Here is a 14,780-nt window from a genome sequence, read left to right on the forward strand (position 1 = left end):
AATACAGGAAAGAGAAGAGATCAAGACATGATTAGTCACCAACAGGACCCTTAAAATGGAGAGAAACTACAAACTGAGGTCTGTTGAAAGGCAGTCATATTCCCTGCTCCCTTACAATTTTTGCTTACCAGTTCGTATGCCAGAACGAGATGTCAGTATAATTTTCTGTGCTCCTCTCTCAACTAGCCACTGTGCCAACTCCAGCCCAAATCCTCCCAGGCCCCCTGTGATGATGTAGGACTTCGTAGGTGGACAGGAGGTTCGGGAGATTGCAGAGATTTTAACTGGTTCAGACTTTCTTAAAGGATACTCCTTTTCCTCTTCTTGGACCTTTCCCCACAAAAAAAAAAACCAACCAAGAACCAGAAACAACACACACACACGCAAAAAAGAAGGTAGTTACAATTAGATAATCAGATACATAATGCATTTCTTATCTTTTCATGCTATGCTACTTCAGTCAATAGGAATGGACCTCGTAGAATAAGTGCCAGACTTGACAGTTACAATTGTGACAGTGTCAGCAGTAAAAACTGACCCTGTGCTGCCCTACTCGTAGACATTCAACTCAAAATGGATCAAAATACCCAACAGTCACCAGAGGATGGCCAGAGGTATCAGAGAATCAAAATCATTATTGCATTACCTTGATGATAACTTTGCCAATATGTTTTCCTTGTGCCATGAATCTGAAGGCAGCTTCTACCTCTTCTTTGTTGAAGACTGAACTCCTCAGGGGCTTTACTACACCATCTCTTATGCCTTTCGTCAACAGCTCTGATACTACTTCCCACTCTTGGTTTCCCTCATCAAATATTGAATCTAGTAGGATCCCATGAAATGCCACATTTTTGAGGAAGAGAGACATTCCTAGAAAAAGCAACTTAGTTATGATCTGATGCTGCTGACATCTCAAAATGGAGCCTACCCTCTGCTTCAGAAACATTTCTGGGCAAGTTACAGGAGTAAAGCAGTCAGATGCTTGAATTCTACATTTTCCAAATTCATTCTTGCAGATATTCTCCAATTCATAACATTATGTTGTTCTCTTACAAGCAGACCAGTTTCACAGAAATGCAACTCCAAAAAATTGTGTGTTGAGAGGACAAGCTATATCATGGTCAGTCTGATATTAAGAAGAACAGTTTTTGTCTAGTGACAGCTGAGTTAGAGTCCCAGGAGAGCTATAATTCTGCATACATCATGTCTACCTCCACAGGAGACTCTTCCTCATAGCAAGGTTTTACAATATGATAGGATTTTTGAAATTTAATTAGAATACGGAAGCAGGCTGTCAACGCTATATGCAATCATTCTACAATAGGAGAACATTGCTGTAATTTTTCATTGACACATCACCTTACAAAATTCAAAAATTTTTTCCCATAGAAGAGAAATCAGGGTTATCTTGCCCTGTGCCTTCAAAACTGGTAGATGCTGTTGACTGCCTTGAGGGACAAGAGGCCTTGCAGAGGGGTCTGGATAGACTGGAACACCAAGCAATCATAAGTGATACAAAATTTAACAAATGTCAGTTGTGCACCTGAGCCCTACTAACACCAGACGTAAGTATAAATTTTGAGGAGGCTGGAGAGCTGTCCTGCAGAAAAGGGCACATGGGGTGCTGGGCAGGAGCTAAAACCTAATGAGAGGTGCTTTCCAATGCCCCATCTTACCAAGCTGACTGTTGTTAGATAGATCAAATTTGCCTATTTCCAAGAAGCGGCCATGTCGAGCAAGACAACGCAAACTGGCTTGCAGCTTCTCTTCTGCCAAGGAATTTAACACGAGGTTGACACCTGCAATGAAATGAGAAGCACCTACTTAACTCTGCTGAGAGCCTAACCCTGTCTTCTAGTGACTCATATTGTCTTTAGAACGCACAAATGATAATGTGGTTTAGCTGACAAAAAAAGGAAAAATATTTATTGAACTTCACCTTTTCCATTGGTAACTCGAAGTATATGTTGCTCAAAGGCAGTATCTCTGGAGCTGGAAAAGCTATTAGCATCTAGCTGTGGAAATCTTGCTTGGAGATACTTACGTTTCTCAGCGGAACCTGGAAGTAGAAGACAGGTTGAAAGACGTCACTAATTTCATTTTTATGATGAAACAGCCCATTTTCCACTGCACATCTTTCCCCCAAGGACTGTAAATCTAAGAAGCCATCTCCAAGCTTTCAGTCTCTCAAGATGTCAGACTCTAGAACAAAGGCTGTCTGGTTGCTACTGCTCATTTATGAGATAGAGCAAGGACCAGAAACAGATGAGAGCCTTTCAATTGACAGGCATTTGATCCATGTTACTAAATGTAAAATGAGGAAGCCATGCTCTTCTTCCAGGCTTTTGATTATATAATGTACAGAGACAGATAAATTTGACTGTGCTGTGTAATTTTCAAGCACAGAGTCAGTAGCTGTATTTACTATGTAACCAGTTCTCAGCCTGGAAACTAGATCAAAGCTACAGCAGATCACATTGGGAGGGGAATAAGTATATACCTAAATAGGTATACATATTTCTATATGTGTACACACACATGCTTCCTCTATTAGCTATAATCTCTCTCTCCCCATGACTTTGGGCCCTCAGTACTCACCTACAGTAGTAAAGACACGGCAGCCCATGCTCAGGGCAATGGCAATGGCTGCTTGGCCCACACCTCCTGAGCCAGAGTGAATCAGGACACTCTCACCCTTCTTCATACCACCTCGAACCACCAAAGCATAATAAGCAGTGGCATAAACCACAGGCACTGAAGCTGCTTCTTCCAGAGTCCTAAAGAGCAAAGTGGAAGGAGGTATCTTTAGCCTTGGGAAAGACTACTAGATTCTCCTGATGAAATCTGCCTTTCTCCAACAGAAAGATTCCACTACTGAGATAGATAAGAAAGTGTTAAGATAAGATAGATAGAAAATATAGATAAGAAAGCGTCAATCATACAGCAGACTACCACAGCTGCCAAACACAGACAGGTTTCATTATTCTGCAAAAATATTTCACTAACTAACCAGTAACATAACAAACACCGATATCCCAGAGTATCCTGAAACATGTGAAGCTAAGAGCCCAAAAAAAGATGCGAACCTTGTGTAAGCCACTGTACAAAAACTAGTGCTGCTGAACTCCTGCAGTGAATCTAATGCAAAATTCTACAGTTTCTTGGCACACTCTAACCCTGTTAACATTTGCCAGAGATGAATCTAGCCATTGTGGAGCACTCAGGTGTCAGAGCTGTCATCAGCCTCAGGCAGGAAGGCAAATCTTAACCAGAAAACAGAAGCTGACCTACCAGTTTTCAGGCACCTCCCATAGAAACCTTTTTTCACAGTCTACCACTGTGGCCAGCCCCTTTGCCGGCAGCAATCCCATTACTCTTCTTCCAGCCGTGTCTCGTCCTGAGAACTCCATGCCCAGCATGCACTGCTGCAAAGCCCAGTTACCTGAAAGAACATTAACACCCTTTACAAAAAAAGACAATTATCTTCTAAAATTCCTATTCTACAGCAGCAGACCCTGAAAGTCTAAACCTCTGAGATTTGTCTCTTCTGTACACAGGTCATAAATTGTCATAGTTAATGGCTCACTGCAAGAGTAGTGGAGAAGGACTTGGTCTCATTAAATCATGAGCACTTATCCTTGATGACATTGCATTAGTTTCCAGTTTTCATCTGAGAAATGTAATGAAAACACCTTGTTTCAGAGGCAATTCTGTCCCTCAGAAAAAGAATTGTATATAAACTATAAAGATGATCACCGCAAAATATGAATTTTTGATAATTCATGTTTTAGGCAGACACTTATGTCAGTCATAGAATCATAGAATGGCTTGTGTTGGAACAGACCTTAAAGATCATCTATTTCCAACCTTTTGCCATGCACAGAGGCAACTTTCATTATGCCAAGTGGTTCAGTCATGAAGGAAACCCAGCCCTACTCAAATCACTAAATTTTAACATGCTCCATCCCCTCTCTTTTAAATACATATTTTAAAACCATTTCATACACATTACATTAATTCTTAACTCGCTATGAAGTTAGTACTACCTCCATTTCGTAAACAGGCATCGTGCATTTTTCCTCCCTGAAATTCAAGCGTGTCCATCAGCATGGCAAAAGGCAACTTCGACATTCTCACCTTGGTATTTACCATGCCCATCTCTGGAACCTCTATCAACATATTTTATCTCACACTTGGTATCTGTGCAATGTGGCAAGCAACACTTCTCAGAGCATAGTTTGTTAATTGGAAAAAAATGGAACTTTAACTGGATGTAGAACTTGGGAACTTTTTGGTGTACAGCCCTGCAGCAGAGTTGTACTTCCTTCTCAAAAGCATGCTTTCTGGCATACAATCTAGCCAGTGCATAACTAACAATCAAGAGATTAATTCTAGAACCACAATACATATCCTTTTAGTGTAACTTTAACTCACCAGGGATAGCATCTGGAGAAAGCTTCCCCGTGGCCAGCATAATGTCCCGGAAGTTGAGAGATGCGTAATAGACTTTGCAGAGTAAAACATTGGGATCAGTTGTGTGGAAGTGTCGAAGTGGGGAGACAATCCAGCGAAGAGATGAGAGATCTCCACGAGTTAGCACATTCACATAGGCATATTCTGTCAGCTCCTGAGGTTGTGCTGCAGAAGAAGGAACAGTAAGAACTTAGACATATTAACAAAGGTACGTGCTTTCCAAAACGAGTAAATTCCTTGTGCAATTTCTACCTCCTTCTCCATTTGCTATCCTGAGAGCCATTTCTTGCTTTGCAATACTACTGATACCCTAAATAGCCTATCCCTTCTGGCACCACAATGTTCTACTGTTCACTTTGAGCTGAAACAGAAGAATTATAAATTGTTAATTAAAAATAATAATAAAAGGTAACCGTAGGAACAATAGCTACTCATTTTCTATTCAAAGTTCATTCAGATTCAAGGCCTTGCAAGTGATCCTCAGCTCTCAAAGACTGTACCTTGCTGCAATGTAAGATGCCTGAAGGAGCCCCACTTTCCATCACGATACACATTCATCACCAGGTCCTTCTGAACAATCTTCTGCATCTCCAGAGAGGAAAGACTTGTAGGTGGGACAGCAGATGAAGGGTTCAAGTTGGAAATGAACACACACCTGAAGACAAGAGTTGTCATTTTGTTTGTTTTGCTATAGGTCTGAGAAGAAGCTAACACAAATATCTCATCTCCCAAATGTGACTCAAAGGCATGCTCTCGTACCTGATTCGATGGCCTTCTGCTTCAAGGCGAAGGCAGTTCACCATTCCCAAAATTCCTGAGTTCGCACAACTGGTGGCAGTCAACCACACAGGCTTCTCTGATGGGTCAGCCAAGATCTCCTACAGGACAAACCCCAAACTGTTTTACCAGGAACTGCAAATAAAATAGCCCTCATATCCTTGGCAGAGATTAGTAACTTCTATTTTAGTAAATGTAACTGAACACACACACACACATTCTTCTTTGAACACTACTAAATATCTCATTCAGAAAGTATAATGATTTGGAAATTCAGATACCTAGGACACAAGAATTCTCACCTTTAAGGATTCAACCCACTTAAAGTTCGTCTCATCTACTGGCAGAAAAACAGGTGTTTTGACAGGAGCTTGCCGACGACACAGGAAAATAACTGAGCCAAAGAATGACTTCTTCATGGCAACAAGATTCAATGAAGCTTTGCTGAATAAGTCCTCCCACTGTGCCTGTCAAATCAGGCAAAGCAACAAAATTAACAGCAAAATCAAAAGTCAATTTTTCTTGCTTTTTCTTGAAAACTTGCTCTGTATTGTCACAGTACAAATACAGGTTTGATTAACATAACAATGTGTTATCCACATCTAGACTACTCCTTCTTCCCTAAAGGATCTTCCAAAAGTAGGAGTACAAATACCTCAAAGTCCAAGTTAGGCAACCAGTCTTAGCACACTAGCAGATGTGCAAAAAACAAAAACCTGAGGTGTAACCATACCACCAAATTCCACAGTGTATTTGAATGTGTCTATGACTCTATGTCACATAAGCCCTGTTTGCACAGAGATGGGGAGAAGCACCCATATGTCTAAGTTACACTGAAATGGCATTTCAGGAAAATAAAAGAACGTAAAAAATGCATGTATGGCATATCCAGAAACACTTGAGGACTACTATCTGAATGAAATAAAGATGAATGCAGTCTCTCAGAAAAGCATCCATTTGCTTTTCCTATGCCAGGCACAAACCAGCAGAAGGTTTTTACAGTGTGATCCCTTATATCAAGGTCCAAGGACAGTGTCTGTATCTAGAAAACTTTGAGAACTATGTAAGTCCTGCACACTCTTGCCTGGCTTGTATAATTTCCTTCAGAGAAGGAACATTCAAGGGACAGATATCTTCTCCCAGGGATTTGCTAATACCAGGCTACTGATACTAATGACAAATTTCTGGTTTTTGTTATTGGTGCCAGTAGCATCTCAGTGCCTTCTCTTTATCCTCCTGTTCACCGGGAAAGATTCAGAGAAAAGAACTTAACCTTTCTTTTCAAATCCCCTTGAAAAAATGTATTCAGGAAGGGCTAGAATCCATGTAATTGCAAAATTCAAAATCCAACAACCCCACCCCAGAATTATAAACAAAACCCAAACTCTTGGAAGCACTATTCTCTTCTTTTTCTAAAAGAAGAGAGCTGAGAGGCTGCATCCCCTCAAATCAGGAAAAATAGGTAAGTTCAGTAGAGGTGCATTTTTCCATTACTGCTGGGTCTAACAGATGTCAAGAGAAGATGATGCCCCAGTTTCCACCCTTACCCTTGCCTTTCACTCTCCTCCTCTTGCACCAGCTTTGGCATTAGTTTATCTGTATGTTATACTGGTTGGAAGATACAATGCTGACACTCTTCCCTCCCTCCTCCAGCTTCTCAGGGCTTATTATACTGTATCTCATTATGGGATCAGATAACATAGGGAAGAGTAAAGGAAGAAAAGAAAAATACAAGAGAAAAGCCTTCCTTCTGGGAGGACCTTAACATTAGAAGAAATTACTAGCTTGTAAAATCGCACTCTAAGCAGTAGTATCAAAAGTAAGAGAGATAGTCTCATACTGAAGCATTTCAGGATTCTACAGTGGTAGAGCTGTACCCCACCCAGCAACATGATTTTAACAATAAAGGAATTGTCCTGGCCAGTGTTTTCATACAGATTAGACAGATGTACAAAAGATAATTAATAATTTTCAGTGCATTAAGAAAGGCTTTCCTGATTGAACCTACAGTTTACTCTCTCAACCTAATATGTAGTAATTTGCAAGTCCTCTCTTCTTAAGAAGTGTTCATTAGATATTTCTGTAGAAGTCCTCAATGGAAAGGCATGCAAGCAATGCCTACTATACATTTACCATCAGGGCATCTACAAGCAGCGGACTCAGACTATCCATGGTGAAAGTATCTGTCCTTCCAAGAGGCTTACCTCACTTAGGAAGCTGTGTTTCTGCTGCAGATCTGGGCTTGTAAGGAAACTGACAATTTCTCCAAGGGTTTCTCCCTTAAGAAGAGTATGTAGCAAAACAAACCCTCCTTCTTTCACAGCAGCTGCCAAATTAGAGAGTATTTCAGTGGTATTCACTAAAACACTTGTTGAACAGTTGTATACCACCAGGTCAGCATTGGTCAGATTTCCAGAGGGAGGGCTAGATGGATCCCACCGGCTAGAGACAACACCAGCATCTTGTAGCTCTGTTTCAATAGCTGAAAGGTTTTCCAGGATGCAGTCAGTGGCAATGTAGTCCAGCTGCAACAGGGGCTGAGCATTCAGAATACTTTTCACACGAGAGAACAGTTGTCCACTTCCTGCATTAGCCTGTGAGAAAAAGGGGAAGGAAAAGCAGAAACCAAATCAAAACATGACTGATATCCAGAATTATAACCAGAACAACAGCAGTATGTAATCAGGTTACTGGAGGGCCTAGAAACACTAGCTACAGTCCCATCCCAGGCTTCCAACTAACCTCTATTATCTTCATCCTATGACTGATCATGTTCTCCAATGCCACATCCAGGCAAGTCCTCAACTCTGCAGAATCCAGCAATCCACTGAGAAGAGGGTCATTTCGGAAGTGCATTTTCTCTCGAATCACAACTTGTTGCAGCTCAGAATGGAGGTTTCCATTCAGTTCCAGACGGCAGATCTCAGCGAGGATATGCTGAAGGCCCTTTTGTGTGGACGAGGACCCCGTAGCAGCCACTGCATTTTCTACTCCAGGGATGACTAATTTGACCCCATGCACTGCCACCTTAGACTGTAACTTCTGGATCAGACCTATGGAATAGAAGGGAGAAATGAAAGAAAGAGGCAAGATTTTCCAAGAATTCTTTTCCTCCTTGCCTCCATTTGCTACACCAGCTGATCAGCACCACATATTACAGCATCCTATATCATTAGCCCAGACACACAGATACCGTGCAGCCTCTTACATTCACATAATTATGTATTGTGCAGTAGTTGCCCCAAATAAGTAGGCTTTGTAGTCAAACAAACTACACCCCCACAATTACCTGTGGTAAGACTGACTAAAGAGGGCAACTAACAGAAAACTTTTGATTGATTTAGGGAGCTGTGGTGGAAAATTTTAAGTTTCTGAAGATACAAATATACTAAAATGCCCTTTTGCTTTATAAACTGATGGGAAATAGTTAATCCTGACTGAGGGTCAGGAACTGGATTACAAAAAATAAAATATTCCCACCACAGCCTAGAAAAAATATGCTCTGGGGACAGTATTTGGATGCTGCAGGGGAAAACTAAGGAGAAAAAAAAAAAAAAAAAAGGAAATCTTTAGAATTTATTGTCAAATCTAAGGATAAGCATGAAGACACTCTACCAATACAGAATGCAAAAAATTATTCTCTCAAGATGAAGCAAAATTCATCACTAGAGTAAAAATTTTTTTAAAAAGAAACATTTTTCTCTTTGATGAAAAGGCACTTAAGGTGATTAGTTTAGTGGATGTCTCCCCATCAAAAAACAATATATTTAGCTACCAGTTTCACAACAGACTGAACTGCTCCTATTCTATTCTTGTGGTAAACAATTCCTTTGATGTGTGCCTCACTACATCATTTTCCCTGTCTGGATATGTGTCTGCAGTCAAAGTGCCTATTGTAGCAGTTCACAAGGAAAAACAAACCAAGGTTAAAAACTCACTTAAGTAAGCTCTCCTGTCAGTGTCTAAAGCAACTAGGTTGGATTTCTCCTTAAAGACTATTTGTGTCTCTCTGCTTGCAGAAGGGGTTGTGCCATCTAACACCACATCTGACTGTTATAGAAGGAAAGATGTCCCTCTTCATGGCTTTTACTCTTTCTCACATTCTAGAGAGCTCAAGCAGAACTAGCTTTTAGCTTCCAGCAATCATACAGAGAACCCTTGCTGAAGTCTTCTACAGAGACCAATATTTAATATCTTGGATGTTCTGAAGGAGTATTCAGCTTCTCTCAGGCTAGAAGACTCTCCTAGTATGACAAGAAAGCAATCCCACTCTACCTTTGCATTGCTCCAGATAGGCATGAAGATGGGCACTGGAAGACAAACAGCTACTCTCAGTGTAGGGCACAAAGCAGAATTTTTCCAGGGTGGGAGGTATCTGTTCCTGCTGTCGCCGTGGTGCCACAGAAGCATGAAGACCATTGATCTGAACGCCTCCTGCTTTAAGGCTATCAAGACAGCGGTCCACAACAACTTCCAAAGCTGAAAGTCAGGAAAGAAATGTAAGTTGGGAAACAAAAACATATTTTGTTCAGGGTGATTTGATGAACAGTGCTATGTGGGACTCTTTCATAGAGAGGTTACAGAGTTGCAGAAAAGCTTGGAGACTAAGAGGACCCTCCCATCAAAATTCATCCTACTACTTCAGAATTCACACATTCACCCAGTAGTCAAAGCAACCAGCAGAAGTTCAAGCATGAGAGACATTACCTTCTACATTGTCCTGGTATTGGCACACCTGCTCACGATGCAGCACTGGATCAATACAGACTGAGCGAATCCTCGTGGGTAAGCGCAGACTGCGGCCAGTCTCAGGTAAGATCAGCATATGCAGCAGAGTGTCAAGGAAGGTCACCCAGTTCCCATTCCACAGAACTTTTCCTGCAGTTGCTGCAGAAGAGGAAGAGAAAGCCTCACTATTTCATCATTCATCAGATGCTAGAATGTCACTGCTTATTAAATGCCAAGTTTGGTGTATGTACCCAGCTTCCCCTGTAAATTCCACCACACAGTTCTACACTGGAAAGAACAGCTTTCTCAATGCTCTTTGTTGTTCTCTCCTATCACACAAAGTATAATTACCTCACAAGGCACAGTCAGGTGAACTGTTATAATACAAATGGTATTAAAAGATCAAATAGTCATCATTATGATACCCAGGGTTCACTGTGCTTCTTTTGAAAGGAAATTTACCCTCACTGTTGCATTCTAGAACACCCTGGAAAGTTGGTCCATAATTATATCCACGCAGATGCAGCTCTTGATAAATGTCATCTTTCAAGAGCCCATGCTTTGAGCTCCTGTCTGCTTGAGTCCGAAGGCCATCTGTCTGGTTACGGAAATTGTTCTGAGCAGTGTCTTCCAGGAGCGAAATCTTCCCTGAAGGGCACAGTAACAAGAATAATGATCATTACCATTATTTATAAATAATGGATTTACTAAGATTGTACATATACACTTATATTTCCTTCACTTACCACTGACAGCCAGATTCCCATTTCCTGATACCTCAAAGCAGCGGGAAGCAGGCATAAGTCTTACTTCCAGCTGTACTGATCCTGCAAGAAACATTGAGGAAGACAGGAGGTCATTTATCTCTACCATTCTCAAGCAGAACTTTTTCCTTCACTATCGCTAAACTTACTACTCACAACAGGTAATAAGACGACCATAATGCATACTGCTTGACTATGTGAACCCATTCCTTTGCTCAGTCATGCTGCACTCCTCTTTAGTCTCTCTCCTGCATTCCTCCTCACTTTTCCCATGCATTCCTTTCCTTCCACTCCCTCCATCTTCACTACATAGTTGTGCAGTTATACCAGCACTCCTCACTCACCCTTTTTGGGAATGATAGTTGCCTGATGAATTGTGACATCTTCGAACGTAACAGCCACTTCGTCCATAGCCACACCAAGAGACCGCGCCAGTGTTCGCCAAGCCAGCACCAGGTACCCAGTTGCAGGGTACAAAACTCTGCCATCAATGCAGTGACCAATCAAGTAGTGGTCAGGAGAGTCAGGACTCACATCTGTCAAACAACAAAAAGAAAAATAATAAAAACACTAACAAAGAGGTTTTCCCCCTCAATATCCACAAGAGGCTCTAGTTTCCCCAACTATCCTGCCTGACAATATGAAGCCCTTAGAATTACTCTTAGTCTAAAGCAACAGAGGTTCCTGGTTTGTTCATCTTCTCTCATCCCATTTCAGAAACAGATACAGGTTTTTGTCAATCCAAACCAAACATTTAAGCTTCAGAGGATGGCTTCCAGGATGCTGTTTTGAGTATTCTATTCTTACTATTACGAAAGGAAATACACAGGTAAAGCAGGAAAGTGAAAAACAAATAATAGACCCCAAATGAGCAACACACCAATATTGTAGACTGAAGCAGATGCAGAGCCTTTGGAACCTGCTGGAAAGTCTTCAGCTGTCGGAACATCCCAGTCCTGACTGTGGTCCCATTTGATGCATGGAGAAATAAGGGGTGTTCCCACAGGGACAGGGTATTCCATAGACGGGAACAAGTTATTTCCAAGAACATTTATCCTAAAAAGACAAAAATAATCAAGACATGGGAGAAGGGATGGGAAGAAAAAGTAAGGAAAAAATTGGTTATAATACTTAAGAGGTCAGGCAGTAATTGGTCTCAAACTCCATGTCAGATGTACCATGAACATTTACTGCAGCCAAATTTATAATTAACAGTCTATAAGATGCAAAATTTATTTCCAGAAGCTAGTGCCAGGTTCCTAGGCCTTTAAAATGGGACTTCTCTTTAGAAGGCACCTTCCCTGACCAAGCAGTCTCTAACCCACAGGAACACTTCACAAGTGAGCATGCTAAGTATGTAAAGCACAAATGCACATCCCATTTATTTCAAGGTTTCTTGAAGGAGTGTTTGATTCCATATGAAGACATGCATATTAGAGAAGAGACCTGAATTCCCTTCTGTTATCCCACTTACCCTCCTCCCCATGTCTCCTTACCCAGTTAAATGAATCTTGCCAATCTGTGTTAGGAAGAACTCCAAATTGTTTTGGTGATCTTTCTTCATCAAAGGCAGAATGGTGCAAGTTGGTTTCAAAGTTCTCTTCAAGATAGCCTGGTCAAGCAGAATCCATAAATCACTGGTGGAAGGCATTACTTTACTACTTTGTCTCTGAATTTTTGTCTATAGTGTCCAAACCACTTATGCATCAGTGCCAAGAGTTCAGTGCTAGCTGCTGGCACAAACACCACTTTAACAGGGAAGAGTACCCTTCCAGCAACCCTAGCTGTTGCACATCTAATAAAGCAGAACCTACACAATATTAATGTAATTCTGCCAAAACACTCCCAAGTAGACTGTGAGGTAAAACCACAACCTGCACTTGAAAAACTGCTAAGTCACCGTCTCATGCCTCCCACTTGCAAACACTCCCTTGCCAGGAGCAGCAACTTATGGTCTGAAGTATCCTAGAGCATCTTTCAAGCATAAGCTATTAGACCAAAAAACTCAGCCTTGAACACCTGACCCAATTTTTATCTTCTCTTCAATTTGATCCCATGGTCTTTACATGAGAAAATCAGGATACTTTCAAACACAGACAATGAAGTCTTAGTCACTTGCATTAGAGTCCAAAATTGTTCAATGATTTCAACATGAGGCCTAAAGTCTCTATTGAAAAAATATATGCCCAATTTAAAAACAGTACTCCTGATTCTCCCTTCAAATCACTTTCAAAGCATAAGACTAACATGACATAGTAAAAATACACTGGGCTGAAACTAAGAAGCACTGTGTAACTATTAATCTTGATCATGAGTAATTATTATTCTTCCTAAGACTTCTCCTCTTGCGTGCCACTGACCAAATAAAAAAGACCAGTCCTTGAGACTTAAGAGACACAGACAAGACCACACCACTGATCCTGAGGAGCAAGTGTTTCCCAATGCACCTCATGTTCTGCACTCTCTACTATGGAGCTAATTCCATGAGAATCGATTTTGATAGGGTGGGGAGAAAAGAATAATGATCTGATCTCATTAGAGAAAGGAGTTTAAGAAGAAAGTAAGCTTCTGTGGTTTCAGTCTACTTGGTCTAGGAGAAGAGGGGAAAACACCACTGTTATCCACCACCTCTTAAGACAAAACCTCAACCCAAATTCAGAGTACAGATGGTAAAAGATTTTTTTCATAGAGAAGGTCTGTTAATTCTTTGCATGTCTCATGCCACCATAAATTTTGTACACACTCTCCATTAGATCCAAACAATGAAATGCCTTCCTTACTCATTATATGCAGTTCAGAAAGCTGGCTATCAGTTATCTGAAGCACATAGGAACAAATAGCAGCAGTAATGTGAATTTCTGGGTAAGGAAGTGGTAGTGTGTTAGGGATTTTTTTTTATTTTTTTATTTTTAATATTAACATACACCACCCCCTAAAAAATCATGAAGAAACAAACAAAAATCTAAACATTAAAACTGGGAAAAGCTCAGAAGTACTGAAGGAAGCAAGTACTCTCAGAACTAGGGGGGGAAAAACAAAAGCTGCAGTCTTCCCCAGTTTGAGGGTCATCAGACCTTCAAACTCCTTGTAACAGCATGACGATCAAATAGGATACCTGTAAAAGAGCATGTGGAGCAATCTCTACAACAACGGCATTCTCTGGAACATGCTTCAGACCTTCATGGAACAGCACTGGATTCACGAGGTTGTTCACATGGTACTCTGCAGAGGAATTCCTAGCCAGATCACCTTGCCACTGAGATTCAGGGATAGATGTACTGATCCATCGTGCTGAGCGAGGTTTAGGGTGTGGAATGACCTACAAACAGTCAAGAAAGAAGGACAGGAGAAAGAGTTACAAGTCATAGGGAACAACAGGATCAGCAAAAGCAAGCAGCTCCTCCTTTTTGCAGGTTGATTGCTCAGGACATCCTCCTGCTCCAGGCCAAGTGATTTCAAATATCAGATCTCACAGAGGTCTACATGCTCTTCAAGAGATTTTCTCTTCCTTCTGAAAAAAGGAGTCCCCTCAAGCTCAACATGACCTATAGGCAACCCAGGGGTCAGAGCATAAGCCATGCAAGTCATGGTTTGGCAATATTACCTTTTTCAGAGCATTGAACAGTGCTGGGGCAATAGATGCCATGTAATGGGAGTGAAAGGCGACGCCAGCACTGCGCACCTCCTTTGCAAACACACCCTCTTTCTTCAGTTTGGCTACAAATTCATTCACAGAGTCCTAAGAACAAAAACATAAGTGAACTAAGAGAGAAGCTCACAAAATACTAGGTATTTGTACATGCCAGTGTAGTCCCTCCATACCCTTCATCAGTTACCATTTAAGGGGAGCCACAGCAGTGATGAAGTTATTGCCCTTCTCAGTCTTATAATTTATCATCCTCTATGCCCATGGATAGAAGAGATTTTATTACTAGCTTACTGAGGCACCAATATCACTTCCTCTCACAGACTATTTGAGTGTGTAAGTTTATACAATGTATTATGTCCACTCCACCACTTCAATCAGCTCCCCTTTTC

At 41.1% G+C, this 14,780-nt stretch overlaps 1 protein-coding gene across 2 annotated transcripts in view; it reads right to left on the reverse strand.

Annotated features, from left to right (window-relative positions):
* FASN (fatty acid synthase) overlaps positions 1–14,780 on the reverse strand; it is a 41,620-nt gene that overhangs the window by 9,484 nt on the left and 17,356 nt on the right. For both annotated transcript variants that reach the window (XM_059485951.1, XM_059485952.1), the window contains 21 exons: positions 14,347–14,481; positions 13,858–14,061; positions 12,239–12,354; positions 11,623–11,798; positions 11,087–11,278; positions 10,725–10,805; positions 10,441–10,626; positions 9,958–10,137; positions 9,526–9,729; positions 7,993–8,303; positions 7,455–7,844; positions 5,553–5,717; positions 5,233–5,351; positions 4,974–5,128; positions 4,435–4,638; positions 3,292–3,442; positions 2,599–2,777; positions 1,940–2,059; positions 1,677–1,799; positions 647–870; positions 129–330 (listed from right to left, as the gene is read on the reverse strand). In XM_059485951.1, coding sequence (XP_059341934.1) covers positions 129–330; positions 647–870; positions 1,677–1,799; positions 1,940–2,059; positions 2,599–2,777; positions 3,292–3,442; positions 4,435–4,638; positions 4,974–5,128; positions 5,233–5,351; positions 5,553–5,717; positions 7,455–7,844; positions 7,993–8,303; positions 9,526–9,729; positions 9,958–10,137; positions 10,441–10,626; positions 10,725–10,805; positions 11,087–11,278; positions 11,623–11,798; positions 12,239–12,354; positions 13,858–14,061; positions 14,347–14,481 — 3,817 coding nt within the window. The remainder of the gene's footprint in view (positions 1–128; positions 331–646; positions 871–1,676; positions 1,800–1,939; positions 2,060–2,598; positions 2,778–3,291; positions 3,443–4,434; positions 4,639–4,973; positions 5,129–5,232; positions 5,352–5,552; positions 5,718–7,454; positions 7,845–7,992; positions 8,304–9,525; positions 9,730–9,957; positions 10,138–10,440; positions 10,627–10,724; positions 10,806–11,086; positions 11,279–11,622; positions 11,799–12,238; positions 12,355–13,857; positions 14,062–14,346; positions 14,482–14,780) is intronic.

The sequence above is a fragment of the Ammospiza nelsoni genome, chromosome 19 (assembly GCF_027579445.1).
Source record: "Ammospiza nelsoni isolate bAmmNel1 chromosome 19, bAmmNel1.pri, whole genome shotgun sequence".
NCBI classification, from domain to species: Eukaryota; Metazoa; Chordata; class Aves; order Passeriformes; family Passerellidae; genus Ammospiza; species Ammospiza nelsoni.